The sequence below is a fragment of the Poecilia latipinna genome, unplaced genomic scaffold (assembly GCF_001443285.1).
Source record: "Poecilia latipinna isolate Pla-1442-1.1 unplaced genomic scaffold, P_latipinna-1.0 Scaffold677, whole genome shotgun sequence".
In the NCBI taxonomy this organism is placed as follows: Eukaryota; Metazoa; Chordata; class Actinopteri; order Cyprinodontiformes; family Poeciliidae; genus Poecilia; species Poecilia latipinna.
Genome location: NW_015113293.1, coordinates 291,353 through 308,082, shown reverse-complemented (window position 1 = coordinate 308,082; position 16,730 = coordinate 291,353). Strand labels below are relative to the sequence as shown.

Sequence of the window (16,730 nt, the reverse complement as noted above, 5' to 3'; positions counted from 1 at the left end):
AACAGATGTCTTGGTAAATTGCTGATCCATGCAACGACAAATACACAAAGGATGAGGAAGAAGAACAACAAAATATAAACAGACTGGATTTGTGGTGTATACAAATTATCATAAATCATTTAAAAAGATCCCCCTGGACCAGCCCAAATTATTTTTATCACATAGAATAAGATGAAACCAACACACTTATAAACAATGCTAAGAAGTTTCATTCTTGAAGTACGAGGAGGGAGGCACAAATTATCTTTTTTTTGTTAAATTAAGAGCATTCATAAATATCTAACTAATTTGTGCATGTAAAAATAGCTACGATTAAAAAAAGAACAAATTTTACATTCCACTATGATTATTGTCAGTGTTAAAATGTTGGAGTTGTAGCAAAAGCCTACAAACAATAAAGTGAGCACAAAAACAAATTAAAAAAAGACAGAAGATGGACATGTAGAGTTTAGTTGCCAAGAAAGAGTTGAAGAATTCCTTTTTTTGTGTCATTTTAGCTAAATAGCATAATGTGTACTGTTCCAATCCTCCCCTGAACAGTTGGTAAATAGAATAATTACTGACTGGTCAGTGCAGTGTGAAATGACAGCATGACCACTCCACAATGAAACACTGCCCTAATGCTGACAGAACATGATGAGCACGTGACTGTCTGAATACAAAATGTCCCACAGTGTGTGGCAGAGATGGAAAAGGGAAATTGGGAGTGAATTTTTTGTGTGCACAGTATAAAAATAATAGCAGCACACCGAGGCCAAACTAAACGCCTTCCTTCAGCAAACTTGTGCTGCAGTGATCTTTTAACCTCGTCCATGCAACTACAGAAAATAGCAAATCTTTACAAATGTAATCATTTGGACAAAATTTGAGGACTGCATTGTGTGGAGCTGAATTGAATGTGTCTGGTACTAGAAGATGTCAGTGTGGCGGATGAGGTCATCGTCCATCAGACAGCACTTACCATAAACTTTTTAAAGATTTTCGCTGTAACCCACAGTGTCTTGCCTAAGTATTTATATTCCTTGAACTTCATATTTTTTTATAATTACAACAATAAATCTGACTGTATAAAATTAGTAATAATGCATTACAGTAGTGAACGTGATAGTGAAGTGCACAAATCTGGCCTTCATTGATGGAAAGGCATGCAAAGTTTCCCTTAAGGTATGCTGCAAGCTAAGTGTGGGACACAGCAAACATTTGCTGCTTTTGTGATGAAACACCACAATAAATATGTCAGCTCACATGCAAAAAAAAAACAACAAAAAAAAAAAACCCAAACAAAAAAAAAATATTTGTGCCATAAAATAAACAGTGTACATCACCCCCACCAATAACCATTTTGGAGCCTGCTTTGGTTCCATGATCTAGCTATATACTTTCTCCGTCACAATCAAACGACAGGTCCTGACAAGTAATGAAGGGTTGAAGTCAACCAAACAATATTACATTCCTGATCTACCTGGATTTGGGGGTTGTAGAATGGCAGTGAGTTAATAAAAGGATGCAAAGCAAAAAAAAAAGCACCAGCAGTGGCACAACAAAGTTGCAAGTGTGCAGAGAGCAGATGATCACAGCAACACCTGATCCTCCAGTGCCATTTGATCAGAGACATATATAAGGCAGCAGAACTTGATGCAGCTGATATGATAAGAATGGTTTGTAACATCTTTGCATGTATTTAAAGCTCTGAATGAATTAAAGAGCTTACATGTGGAACAACACAGAGCTTAGCTAGGTAACAGCTGTACTGTTGACATGGACTGACTTTGGTTTCCTGTTCCTTGCTTCGTGCTCTGAAAGCACACATGCCCAGTAATTTTGGAAGACAAGCTTGTAGGAGTTGCAAATACAAAGTCATCCATAACGCAGGATTCGTGATTACGTTTTCATTGGAAAAACACAATTTAAAAGAAGCATTATACTGCTTCCAGTGGTGGCAGCATAATTCTGTGGGGATGTTTATGTTCAGCAAAGCCTGGGGAAAAGGTCACAGCTCTTGGGAAGGTGGATGGAGCTAAATGCAGGGCAATCCTAGAAGAAAACCTGTTAGCGTCTGCAAACGCCTTCAGTCTGTGGCAGACTTTAACATTCAGCCTGAGTTATGATGGGAGTGGTTCCGATCAAGGGACTTCAGATCCAGGTTTTTAAGCAAGTCTCATGAAATTTAGAAAATTCAAATAAAACGTGTAGACATGTGCTAATGAATGCCCAGAAGAAAATTGAATACATTCTGACTAAATGATAAAAAGCAACGAGAATTGGTGTTATGAAGCAGAATTAATTAGCAAGTCCCACACACTCTGACAGCGTCAGCATGACAGTAGGTACGTGTTGAATAAAACTGGTATGCTTTCTTATAACAGGTGAGGTTTTTCTCGCAGGAGCATCATGTCCTTCATGCAAAATCAGAATATGTTTATAGCACTTTTGCGCTTTTGTAACAGTGCTGTCAGCCTGAATAGCAGTTTTAGGCATGCTTTGTCAATACAACAGGGAAATGAATTTACTAAAGCATTGGTTTAATCAAAATAGAGTCTCATAGACGGATACCATTGGGAGACAAGCTTAAATAATTCATTCCAATGGCCTATAGCTAAAACTCAAATAAGGCACATTCTGATAGCAACTTAATTTTATTCTTATGAGATCTTATGCTAGGATATCCTATCTCATCCTTACACTGAAGCATGCCTGTTTTTGGATGAATTCCAATACAAATATTCCATATTATGTTTCACACTGAAGAAATTAGATTTTTTTTTTTTAAATAAATTTCGCCAACACCAAAATAGATGTCACAGTTTTAAAGACCAATTTCATGTGTAATATCTCTTTAAGAACTGTTTTGACACGTCACTAAGATTTTACTACATATTCAAGCATGGAAAAAAAGTAATTGTCCATGTTAATTTGACATCTCTGTCACAATACAATAATAGAAGAAATGAGGGGTGATAATAGTAAATTATCACCCAGTCTCACAACTGTGAGTAAAACTGTTTAACAGGCAGCTTGAGGCTGGAGAGTCCGCATTAGCAGACCTATAATATTGCAAATAGCCACCACACTCTGTTGTCTGACTCTTGTTAAATTGTTGTTTTCTCACTGATGGTTTTCGTTCCACTGCAACACAATAAAATTTTTATCCGTTGGATTTGCAAACAAATAGAGACAAAATTAAAATCACAAATAAAGTACACTTCAAAGTACGCTGCGTAAACTGATTTAGTACTACAGACTGAAAATGTAATGAGGCAGTGAGGATGAAACTTAATTACAAATGGAACAGCTCAAATATTTAGTGTTTACCGTATCCGTTCTCCAGTTTTAGCTGCGGCCTCAAAGTACTCTTCAGCTGTCTGTTTGTAGTTCTGAAGGTTCTGCGGGGAAAACCACAAAGATTAAAATGTGAGAAATTATTTCTAAAATGTCCAAGAGCTCAAAATATGTAGCATCTTCAGAGTACAAAGCAGGCTGCTCATTCAGGCTTCTTTTAATTCAAGAAACTGTTTCTGGGGTTTTAACATAATTCTGATTTGAAGTTGCATCATTATTACGCATAAAAACATGACTGTCAAAACTTTCTATTCAAGTTTAATGAATCAAAGCTTCACAACTTGAATATTTACGCAGTGTTACTACAGCTGCAACTACTTTTTCTGCTTTAATTTATGCATGAATAGGCCAGAAGTGATGAGCAAAATGCAGAAAGCACCACGGAAATGTCACATTCCATAAATTAGTGACCTTTGGATTTTACAGCCTGCTTACAAATCTGAATATTGACGCTCTGGTGGTACTCCATAATGTTTGATTTCATGCAAGAAACTCTGGCATTTAAATAGCAATTACAACCCAGATGCAGCTTTTACCTGCTGGGCAAAGTCACATACAGCAGACGTTTACCTGAATAGTCAAGTGGTCGCAGTGTTAAGCACACTGCATTGTGGAGAATAAAGAAGATAGCATTAAAAAAAAAAGTGTACCATTTGATATCTAAAAATAAATTCTATGTTAGCTGCTCGTGAGGATCACCTTAAAGGATTAGTGTCAAAATATGTGAAAAGGTTTGTCTAAAAAAACCCCTCCAAACATAAACTTAATCTCTTTTTTGCCACCCTCTCATACACATTCACCACAGTAATCACCATTTTAAACCAATAACCGCAGCTCTCGAGCTTTTACTTAATAACTCCCTATATTCCCAATAGATGAGGTGATAGGAGAGGAAGATAATTGAAGTGACTGTGCAGGGAAGAGATGGGATCAAACACAAACCTCCCCCACAATCCCTAGCCCTCTACTCCTTCAGTGCCCGCAAGTCATTTTCATATCTCATTATTTTAGGCTCATCTACAGACAGGCTTGCCCCGGTTTGAATGTCTGACGTCGGAAAAGACTCAACATATTCTCACAGGCATTTTTTTTTTTTTACCTAATCTGTTCAACTTCTATTCTTTGTGATGTAGTAATCTGACCCTGTATCATTTCCTTTCTTACTCATTAAGGCTTTATGGCAGAAGATATCCCTCTAAAATGGAGCACATTCCAGATCAACAACTATCTCTCCAGAATGTGATACTGTACTGACTTTTTACAACTGACTTTGGTTAATAAAGGTACAGATGAATATGAATGAATAAACTACAATCCTGTATCACAATAGTTAAACCTCTTTAATAAAATGAATATCTATTTTCTTAAATTAGAAGTTCTAATAACTAAAACTGAAAACATAATCATTGAAAGTGTTTCCCCTGAGTACAATTATAATAAACTAATCAAGTTTCATAGGTCAAAACAGGATGGAATAAGAAATGAAACCTTAAAAATAAGACATCTAGTATGATTCACTCCGGCATCATATACAGCTGTGTAATAGCGACACATCAAAGACCAGGTTAGTCAATGTATTTGGGAAAAATGCACTTGGCTTGTAATATGCTAGTAGATGTAGTAGAATAAAGTAAAACAGAAAGACCCAACTGTCAGGATATGTTAATTCACAGTAATTCAATCATTGTTTGAAAAGGGGTTCAAAATATTACCTTCAAACAGCATCAAGTTCAATCAACATAATTTCATCAAAACCAGAAAGACAAGGAGGAAAACAAAACATTTCCTTATAAATGGAAAAATAAGTCAAAATAGCAAAAGGAGAACCACTACTGTGGTCTCCACAACTTTGCTCCCTAACAAACTACTGGTCCCAGAATGCACCATGGTTGTGAAAACATGACCTGGCGTGATGGGACCAGAGTTTGCTAAAAAAAATAAATAAAAAAAAATACAATGACTGATCTAAACAGAAATATTTTGGTGGACAAGTGAATGCAAACCTGTTGTTTTCTGGTCTAGGTGCCACATGCAGTTTGTCAGGTGACTCCCACTGAATTTACCACGGAGATTTGAAGTGGTTATCCAAAACCATGGCTATGCAAATATCTGTATTAAAAGTAGGCATTTGTTGCTTCGTCAGCTATTAAGTTCAGAAAAAAATTGCCACCACTTCTATGTTTTAATCATCTAATATTCATTTTTTTTTCTCTCAATTTCTGTAGATTGATCAATTTGCTACATTTACATGTTTTGCTTTCAAACAGAATGTAAAGTGTTGATAATACATTTATATGACTAAAAATAGAAGGTAGGGATTTTGAGGTTTATCTCACTTTTTCGAAAAACTGTCATTTCATACAGTTATGCACTTAAGTGTTTCGATAATCTACTGTACCTAAGTTATTTCCAATAAATGCCTTAATAAAACCATTTGGGACCGACCAAGCCCTGAGCAATTTCTGTTGGAGGGAAGTAAGATGTAACTTTGACAGATTTTTAGTGAATATGTGAATTTAAATTGGCCAAATGAACCGGTGGGACGTCTAGTGTTGGAGCCAAGATTTGCAAAAAGGAAAAAAAAAAAAAGAATCCGCTGTAACTCAAATATAATATATAAAACCTCTGATTACACAAGACAGAGAACAGGACTATCTTGTGGTAGAAAACTATTGTACATAATTTAGAATTACGTATAATTTTTCTGTCCAAGTTATAAATTCAATGGCTTTTAAAATTCAGATTCCAATTAAACAGAGTTACGTTCATAGTTGACACTTGGGCAAGTGTCAACAGGATGAATAAGAAATGAATTAACAGGACCAGCGAGGCCTGCAGTGCTTTAGGTGCAGTTGTGGTTGTGACCTCCTCAATGAATTTGACAATCAGTGGTTTCAAAACTTTGGATACCTTTTTGCCCTCTACAAAATGAAATCATAATTTGACAGCTTCTTTTATTGCTCTCATCATCATTAACTGAAATTAAAATGACAATTTGAAAAATGTGTGACAAAAAGGAAAAAGAAAAAAATCTGTTCAACCTAAGTCATCTTATGCCACAGAAATGCGAAGTAGCACAGTAACGTGACAGGCGCATTTTTCCTCAAACGCAACTTGAGCATATTTAGAAATATTTATTTTGTTATTAAAGAAATACTGAGTCACAAAATACTCTATTGACTAAATTACACTTGACTATTTCCTCTGGTCACGCAAGAAAAGAAAAGCAACACAGAAGAAAAAGAAAATGGAGTCATTAACTGGAGCATCTGGATTAGCAGCTTGAGCTTCTGAGTTTGAGTCGTTCTGGGACAGTGAGACTGTTTTGTGTTTCAGTTTATTAACATAAAATTTTATGTCTTTTCACCAGAGCAGACTTCAAGTAGCAGTCCCAGATCAGCTCTCCTGACACCAGAAGAGGAGCACCTATCACTGGCACGCATGCTCTGAGCTCTTCCCAGTCGTTTCCACCCATGGGGACAAAAGCCCAATGTGGAGAGACTGAAAAGGGGGAGATGATAACCCTCCAAGGGAGAGAGCTGGGTTTTGAGGTTGTTGGAAAGGCTCATGGAGGGGATTAGTGTGAATGCATGTGTGCTGTGTTTGTGTATAATCTTGCATACATGCAGGTGTGTGACTAAATCTGTATTTGCTCCCGAATCTCTGTGTTCAGATGATCCTTGCACGCACACTTGTCTGAACACCCTCTAGGAGCTGTTGACTGAGATGGGCTGATGTCAGGGTTTTGAAGGGAGGGGTTCTTTCACGCTCCACGCATGGACGAAGGCAGATTAATTTTTCTTTCTGAGGGACAAGTCGGCAAAGAAGGGTGAGAAGAGGGGATTAGACGAGGTGAATTTTAAACTAAGACTTGTTTACAGAGTCACCGGGTATGTTGCCACAGGAAGTAGGATATACTCTACCTGTACACCGCAGAGAGATTAGGAGAGTTTCCAAAAATTAATGAGAGCAAGCGAGACGGTGGAGAGTCGGGACTGCGAGAGAGGAGATTTGAAGGATGTTCCCGCATGTTCAGTAAGTGGAATCCTGACGATTCTGGGTTTTGATTCTGTGTGCGTTTCACTTCATGAAAGAGAGGACATTAAAAGTTACTGACCAGTCTTCCTATTAGATATAGTTTCCCACGTATAGCAAACTAAATGCCATGTCTGTTTTTTATGTTTCTTTTGATATTTATTGTAGACCGTTATCTACTCTTCAAAACAAGCTTACATGTGCTCATGCATCTACTGGTAAAGGCAGCTGAACACACTTCTTTTGAGTACATTCATTTACAATTTTTACTCATTTTATTCTTTATTAATTCTTTTATTGGTTAAAATTTCTGCTTGGAAAGAGTTTATACAAAAAATTTATTATTTTGCCGTCTTGTTTTTTTGTAAAAAAAATAAAATAAAAAATAAAAAATCCACCATTCTTGTGACTAAGCTCATTATTCATTGCATCTGCACAAGTTCTGTCTCGTAGATGCCAGAAGAAAGTTCATATTTGATGAAATATCATCTTCTACCCAGTCATTTTGGTTCATCAGTCTTCTTGTGACTTTGATGATCCCTTGTGACCTCGTCTCTCTCAGATGCTGCAGCTGCCAGAGCCGTGGTGGGTTCGAAGGGACCCAGGTAGAGAAAAAACATTTGTCCATCAACGAATCCAGGCTCAAGTGAGTCAAAACTAGCATTGACTATACAATTTGGACCACATTGCCTTCAATGGTTTTTTTGTATTGTTTTATTTTTTGAGTGAAAATCTGCAAAACTCTGTTTAGGTATTTTTGTATGAGACATGTTTAGACCTTTCTTTAAAGTCAATCATCTGGTTCAGAGTCCAAAGTAAGGAGCCTTGGGACAAACTAAAATCTGGTACAGAAGAGTAATACTTATATAGTCTGTCCAAAAGGCAACCTTCTGGCGAGCCATCAGAGATTTGACCAACATTGACAGGTGTGGAGCTCCTTGTTTGGAAAAAAAAAATGTCAGATTCAGAAAATGATGGTCAGGCAGACAGATTTATAATGAGCCTCTTTATACCACTAACCTCCTAAGCGCTTAAGTGGAAGGCCACCGAGCTGCTTCTCTTTAATCTTCACCTCTCATCGAAAATGCCTCTTGAGTTCTGAACATGGTTGAAAGTAACATGCTTATAAGTTGCAATGATAACAATCATACCAGCAAGCCAATTGAAGTCACTAGTGGGACAATCGCAGGTCCTACCATCCATTTAGCTCAATTTTCGGATTGTTACTCAACAACGCAAACATGTCCACCAACAATTCCATTTGAATGGTTTCCATCACATCCTCTAAGGTGTAATTTGCTGAAAAACCTCCTGGGCAGATGAATCAGGGCTGCAGAGCTGGTGTTTGAAAGATGAAATCTGAAGCCATCTCCTCTGTTTAGTGTTCATATTTAACATTTATGGACGTTTTCCCTGCTCTCTTAAACCACTTGCCTACCCTGCCAAAAGTTACACATTTCTGTCTTTAAACAGGTGTGGATTCTAAACTTGTGAGTTTGCACGTCTCGATGACGACGACGACGGTGTTCGGAGTTCACCCCACAATCAGCGGGTTGCCGGTTCACCACTAAGGTTGTGTTTGGGTGTTTTTTGTCCTTGGGATGAACCAATCTTTGTTAGACAGTTTTGCTGGGTTTAATACACACAAGAATATCATGCCAGGAAAAATATCCTTCTTTGTTTCTTATTCGACTCCAGTAATATATGCAATGAAAATGTTCTTCAGATTAGTCTAACAAGAAGTCCAGTTGCCTTCTACTTAAGCACTTAGGATTGTCATATCCCAGATGACTGGAAACCTCTTTGAGTATAAGTATATATAGTATAAGCTCCAACATGAATGCAAGAGCAGTACAGTCTGTACCATCAACATCAGTCCAGTTCACACCAGGAGGAAAAAAAAAAAAGCAAGAAAACTTAGTGAATGAAATCCATATCAAATCAGTTAAAAAGAAATGTTGTTTTGCAGTGGAAATCCAAACTCCATTGGGCAGCTATGTTTTTATTGTCAGTATATATTTTAAGTGAAAAACTTGTTAATATCCTTAGGATGCACGTAGTCAATCAGTTACTGTATATATAATAAGTGCTTCAAAGATGACAGCTTGCACATGAACCTGTCAATAAAAAGACAATAATCACACGTTTACACATACACCCCCACACACCGGCTGTTTGCACATTTGTGTTAGTAGTGAACTCAAATGGCATCTACAGCCTTTAGACGAACAGAATACGTTATCTTCTTTTATTCGTAAGACAAACAGGAAACTGAAGTATGTTTGATTATATATTTTCACCCAGGCAGCACACGTGCGCACACACACACACACACACACACACACACACACACACACACACACACACACACACACACACACACACACACACACACACATTCTTCCAGACAACTTCAAGGACTTCACTTGAGTTAAAGGGAAGATAAAACAGTAATTGTCTCTGTATTTTCCAATTAATTTGTTTTTAATCTTTGTTTTAAACATTTACAAGTACAAAGATGTCTAACGCATATGTGTGGTCAATATGACGATATTTAATTATAAAGGATTAGAATTTAGGTAGATCCTGAAGATTTTCGCAACTCCCATTGAAGCAGGATTTGATTTATTTAAGAAGTTAAATAAAATAAAGATTGTTTTTGGATTAGATGATTGGTGATTGAATTTGTTCTTTGATTTGTTTTATCAATTGTTGACCATTAACATCAGAAATAGTTGCCAATACGACCAAATAAAAATACTGTGTTTTATTCAGGAAATGCATGGCCAATATCTAGACTGTGTCAGAGTAAAACTATCTTGGACTACCAGCAGCAACAGAATAGAAAGTACTGATGAAACAACTGAATTGACTCTGTTATAAATGCCTTTTCTTTTATTTATTCTTGACAATACATTCTGAAAAGCTTCCTTAAATACATGACTGAATCATGAACTCCTTCAGTCTTTTTAATTTTATGTATATGACCTCTGTAGGTCACCATTCAGGTTTTAAGAGATCATTTATTTTCAACCAGCTAAATTCAGCGACAGTTATGGGAGAATAAAAAGAGGAAGGATAGGCAGCAAAATAGGAGCAATGCCATGAATGGAGAGCCGGATGAATAAAGTGTTGGACTGCAAAATGAAGGAAAATAAGGTGGAAGATGGTCGCCGACTGAGGACAGACAGTCTGTTTAATGCACAGTCCGTATAGCCTTTTTTTTTTTATCTCCTCCCACTCAGTCCCTTTCTTTCTCACTACCTCATCCACATGCAGGTCAGCTGCGAGAAAATGATGGGGGGAGAAAAAGATAGGAGAGAAAAAGGGACTGTGGCGGCAAGCGAAGAAAGATAGAGCACTCTCCTGCCAATCAGTCTTCTCTGTCAAGCATTGCAGCGCGTGCCGCTTGCTACGAGTCATGCAGAGACCCCACCATTTAACTTGGCTATGTAAAAGGTTTTCTCAAAGGCCTAAAGGAGGTGAGTGCCAGGGACTAGATAAGGTCCCCTCCTGTATACCTGATGGGCCCTGCCGCAGGGAGGGAGGGTTAGAGTGGAAGAGCCAAAGCGTCTCCAACTAATACTTGAGGGAAAAGCTGTGAATGCACGCAGTAACACCCAGAGGATGGGCAAGGAGAAAAGGGAAACAGCCTACAGGAGAGTTTGTTTTTCTTCGATGATTTCACTGCTTTATTTCATATTAGGTTGCCACTTAAAATTTCATAACAAAATACCTTTCTCTACATTTTACTTTACTTTTTACATGGCAATTGCAATGAGCAGAGAAAGTGCAAATAAAAATGTCAAATGTCTAAAGCTCTCCACACCCATTGAGTTATGGGTTTACTTATATTTTTAAGGAAGATCCTCCCCATTTCGGATTCATATTATTTCCAAACAACGACTGAGTGACACCTGGTATGGATCACACATTTTTCAATAGGTCCTAATACTTTACACCACAAACTTTCTTCTTGTATGACATTAGATACAAGAAACCAAAGACATTATTTTTAAAAAAAGAAAAAGAAAAATATAGAAAAAAAATCTTTTTTCACTTAAAATGGCAGAAAGAAGGGTGTCTTATCTTCATTTGTTTATTTTTCTGTAAAGCATTTTGAGTTGCCATGTGCATGAACGGTGCTGTACAAACAAACTTGCCTTGCCATATGTAATTAAGAAAATAAATCCATCTGAGATGCCTCTGCTCCATCACATCTGAATTCCCATCTGGCTGCTGACTCAATGAAATTTGTATTTTAATACTTCCATGACAATGTATAGTAGTATAACTTACATTATTACCTTATGTGAGATCAAGCTACCTTCTTAATTATGCCATGTTTCTTTTGAGAGATTAAAAAATCTTGAGAAAGCTGTGCAACGCAACAAACCGAGGCACTTTTTTGGACAAAAAAATGCTTCTACAAAATATAGTTTTTGTGATTTTCTAATACTTTAACAAACAATCAGCAGAAATGGCAAAAGCATCCTTACTTTTTTCTCCATTATTTCTAATTGCTCTTTGTAGAAACTCTGGATTGTGGCCAGCTCCTGTTCTTTTCGCTCCAACAGTCTAGCCTGGGAAAGAAAACAAGAAAGAGACAGAGATTAAGTATGAATGACAGCAAAGATAATTTTTTTTTAGAAAAACACGACAAAAAAAAATATAAAAAAATAAATAATCAAAACACCTGTCCTAGACTGATTTATACTAAGATTAGCTTACAGAGAGCTAAGAGAATACTGCAGGCAATTGGTTGGCAAGGGAGTTTACTCATCACAATAAATTGTGCTTAAAACAACATACTTCACATGTTTCCAATATTTGTTTGGAAAATTCACCAAAAACTTATAAACTTTGTAACTGTAACCTGACTGTGGACAGGTTAAGGTGGTAAGAATGCCTTTTCAAGGCACTGTAAAATACATTGTTATTTATTGTCAAAGCATCTATACAAAAGGCAGGAGGCGACAATAGCAACTCCAGGTGGTGTGGAAGTGATTGGCTGAAATCACTGAAAATACAGCTGAACACGACTGAAAACACTGAACATGTTAACTATTATTTCCAGTATCAATCATTTGTACTTTACCTCCAAGCAGAACACTAACCACAGTGCAAATGTTTTTGAATCACAAAGTATCAAAAAAATCACCATATACAGCTTCTAAACCTGGAAACATACACATGGCCACTTGATACAATTGTATGCAGGAGAGCAGTACTTGAAGGTGTTTGCTGAGATAAACATTTCAGATTACTACTGTGTTCCCCACAGCAGTACACACACAACGGGGCTTAGTAGTACAGCTGTAAGATGCAAATGATGAATGCTTTCTTCCACTGTGAATTAACAAATTACTTGCATATTGAGATTTCAAAAGAATTAAAAAACAAAAAGGTGTGATTTCGTCTTTCCCAAGTATTCAGTTAAGAAACGAGAGGCTGTGTATTTCTGTGTAGCCTATACTTCTTTTCACAAGTCGTACTAATTCATTTTAAGTCAAAATAACATCAGTAATGTGTTGGAGCTGTACATTTAATTAGAACCCATAAAATCTAGATTACAAAGCAGCACAAAGAAAGCCGATTTGGGTGTAAACCAGCACCATACAATGACACTTACAAAACTAGTTAGGTGGCGTAAGATTGGCCCAGCTGTGGCTGGAGGTGAAGTGGTGTGGTTGACATTAGCAGGAGGCGAAAGCCTTTTATAAGCTCACTGAGCCAAGCTGTGACAGGCAGCAAGATGGTGGACTGGCTGAAGGAAGACCCACAGTTTGGGCCATGGCAAAGCAGCATGCAAGCAGAAGAAGACAAAAAACAGATGTAAAAAAAAATAAAGAGAGAGAGAGAGAGACACACACATTTTGAAAATTTGTTGGCATTTTAGCTGGAAGAAAGACAAATGTATGCATTGGTGATAAAAAAAGAAACCTGTTTCAAAAGCATAGGAGCATATAATTTTATCATTTCCCAAAAATTAACGACATAATTACAAAGAACTCCATGAATAATATGAATTTGAATAACATATAGCGAAAACTAGCAAAAGAGCTAATAAATGAAAAAAAATAAATCAATAAAAAATAAAAGCGAATGAGTTTTGAATGAACAAAAGTTGGGGAACTCTGCCAAGCCACAGGACAGCGGATTGTAAATACTCTCTGTTTTTCACAAAGCTGAGAAATATGTTCACTGCCGCATTGTATTGCTAATTCACAAAAATGTATTTTGGTTTTTCAAATTAATTTATTAACACAAACATATACACACAGAGCCACTAAATGTTTTCTTCTCCAGAAAACAAGCATATCGCCTTAAGCTGATTTATTATGCAGCCGTATTTTAAAACAAACTCATGAAAAAAACTCCTGAATGCATGATAATTAGCGTGAACATGATATGCTACTTGAGCACCTGCAGATTAATCTATGTAGAACGGAAAGGGAAAGTGGTGCTATACTAAAGATACACACACTGATACTATATCATGCTGAAATGATGACTATTTCCTCTACTTGACAGGTGAATTAGTAAGAGTATGATCAGATGAAATATTAACTGATCGACTCTTCTTCTGTACCACTTAAATAAATCGGTATGCACACAAGCACAGCACAGCTACACTGACTGACATAACATTTATTGTAATCCAGTGTAATCTCATGCTAACTTAACAGACACACACATCTTCGAAGAGCACATGTGCAAATCCCTGCTCTACGCTCCCTCTTTCAACGGCTGCTGTTTGATGCTTGGAAAGAATGCGTGTACATGTGCGTTTGCATGTAAAATCTCCTCTGCCAGCAGCACAGATGATGTGTAATTTTCTAGCTGAATACCTCCCAAAGATTTGTTGTGCAAAATGATGGCGGCAGCACACTTGCAGCCTTGCTTTAAAGCACAATGAAAACATGACATCTAAATAGAGAAAAGAGACAGAGAAGGAGAGAAAGGGATAGCCGAACTAAGATGGTAATAGTGTTGTTGCTTACCCACGCATCCAAATCTGCTGGCTAGGAAAGAGAGAGGGAACTGGAGTTAGAGAGACAATGGAAGGAGGAATGATACAGAGTTTAGGTGAAAAAGGGAGGCGAGATAAAGACAAATTTCAGAAAGTGGAATCCAGAAACTTCCAGAAGAAAGAAACTTGGTACTTCTAAAATCCCTTAGAAAAACAAATACGAACTGTTGTTGCTGTTGTTTGCATAACGGTTCTCTTTAAGAGTTTATATTACATTACAATTACAAGAAGATATATCCTTTCATTTATCTAGATGTATTGTTAAAGAAACATACTCATGCTTACACTGATACACAGACTTATATCCATCTAAAACTATCCAAGGTCTGAATGTTGTAACTTGGTTCCAGTATAGCTTCTGTTATGGTGTTATGAGCCGAGTTGCCATGTTCTGTTGACAGAATCGACTAATCAATGTTGTCAAGATGGCTGACAACACTGAGCTACAACAGGATCGACACCTTTTAAAATCATTTCAGTGGCAGCATTTTTGGGTGCTCTGTAGAAAACAAAAATATTGACAGTGACAGACAAGATGCACATGTCAGAGTACTGAGATCAACATGATCTTCTAAAGATGTTAAAAAGTTAAGATATGCTTTGCGGTTTCTTAAGCTAAACTGCCTATTCACAGTATGTTTTTTTTTTTTAGTTAAAAATCAATCAAGTCAAAAGTTGCAAGCAAAGCTTTGCTGTGATTTATAGTAAAAACTGTTGAGGTTTATTAAAGCAGTTGAGCTCCTGTGCATTATTCTGTTCAAATAACTCCTAAATTTTAGGAAAAATAAATGAACATGGAGTAATCCGACACTCCTAACATAGCCGATGCATTTTTATGCTACTCATAGTAATTTATAGACCTTTTACGACTTTGTGTCAAATGCAACCACAAAGTATATGGCCATATATGTGGTAGGCTATCCCCAAATCAAGCAAAGCTCAGACAGGCGTACAATGCCATATTTTGTTTCTTGCTGTTCCTCCCAAGCTCTCCCAGTCTGGCATTGGATACAGAACACAGAAGGGACAGATTAAAGCGGTAGGTGGCTCTAATGTTGCCATGCCTCATAAAAACACCATTGAGTTAAATGAGGTGAACTCACAAAGCCAGTGGCTGCAAAATGCGTTTGTGTGGTTTTGGGTAATCTTTGTAACGGATACAGCCAACACCATCTGTTAAACCTTCCCGCTCTTCGGTCGCTGGACCAAATCTGAATGTGTGTCTAAGAGTGTCCATGTATGTGTGAATAGCCGGGATCCCCATGGATTGCTCACAGGAGTGAGGCGGTCCCATTTCCATAGATGAGAGATTTTAGAGGAGAGGTGAAGGGGCTTGTAGAGATGCAGACAGATAAACACACACACACACACACACACACACACACACACACACACCCAAGCAGTTTGATGGAGTCTGCAGGCCAATAGCAAACAGTGTGACTGGAGGTACATCTACATTATATTTATGTGACCCAGATCTCCCTGATGGCCAAACGTCAACGTGAATGTACAAACCTATAGACTAACTTTTGGAACCGTCATGGCGGTGGCTCTAACCATCCACTCTTGTATATAACATCAACTTCAGAACAATGAAAACATGCATTTGGTTCTCTTGTCACGGGTCAGGCCATGTATGTTCTGTTTGGTTGGAGGACATGCCAGCAACTTTGTCTAAAATGGGGTGAATTTATATGACGAATGCTTTGTTCTGCCATTTGAGCTACCAAATCCCAGGAAAATGCCTAGCTGTCATGTCACAATGGACTGGTGACCTGTCCAGGGTGTGACCTGCCTTTTGCCCAATGACATATTTCAAAAGAAAAACATTGGTTAAAAGATGACAGATGTGGAAAAATATTTTGACAAAACTTTTACACAGAAAGCCAAAATGGACATCTGCAAAGTGGACCTCCATGTTTCTGTCTATCTATCCATCTATCCATCCAACCATCCATCTATCCAACCATCCATCTATCCATCCATCCAACCATCCATCCAACCATCCATCTATCCATCCATCCAACCATCCATCCAACCATCCATCCAACCATCCAACCATCCATCCATCCATACATACATCCATACATACATCCATACATCCATACATCCATACATCCATACATACATCCATACATCCATACATCCATACATACTGCCTTCTTGGTAAAAATCAGCTTTGTGTTATTCAAAATTAATCCAATCTTACATTACATTATTCATTTACAAATTGTTCAACCCGCTGAACTATTGAAGTATGAAACATGGGGTAAATGGATAATAGCTGAAACATTAGTTTAGCTTAAACTATATGAGGAAATAA

At 37.4% G+C, this 16,730-nt stretch overlaps 1 protein-coding gene across 4 annotated transcripts in view; it reads right to left on the bottom strand.

Annotated features, from left to right (window-relative positions):
- chchd6b (coiled-coil-helix-coiled-coil-helix domain containing 6b) overlaps window positions 1-16,730 on the bottom strand; it is a 70,460-nt gene that overhangs the window by 41,690 nt on the left and 12,040 nt on the right. For 3 of the 4 annotated variants that reach the window (XM_015044485.1, XM_015044483.1, XM_015044486.1), the window contains exons 5-7: window positions 14,379-14,399; window positions 11,874-11,957; window positions 3,313-3,383 (exon numbers count right to left, since the gene is read on the bottom strand). In XM_015044485.1, the coding sequence (XP_014899971.1) occupies window positions 3,313-3,383; window positions 11,874-11,957; window positions 14,379-14,399 (176 nt within the window). The remainder of the gene's footprint in view (window positions 1-3,312; window positions 3,384-11,873; window positions 11,958-14,378; window positions 14,400-16,730) is intronic. The other variant, XM_015044484.1, reaches the window with a different exon arrangement.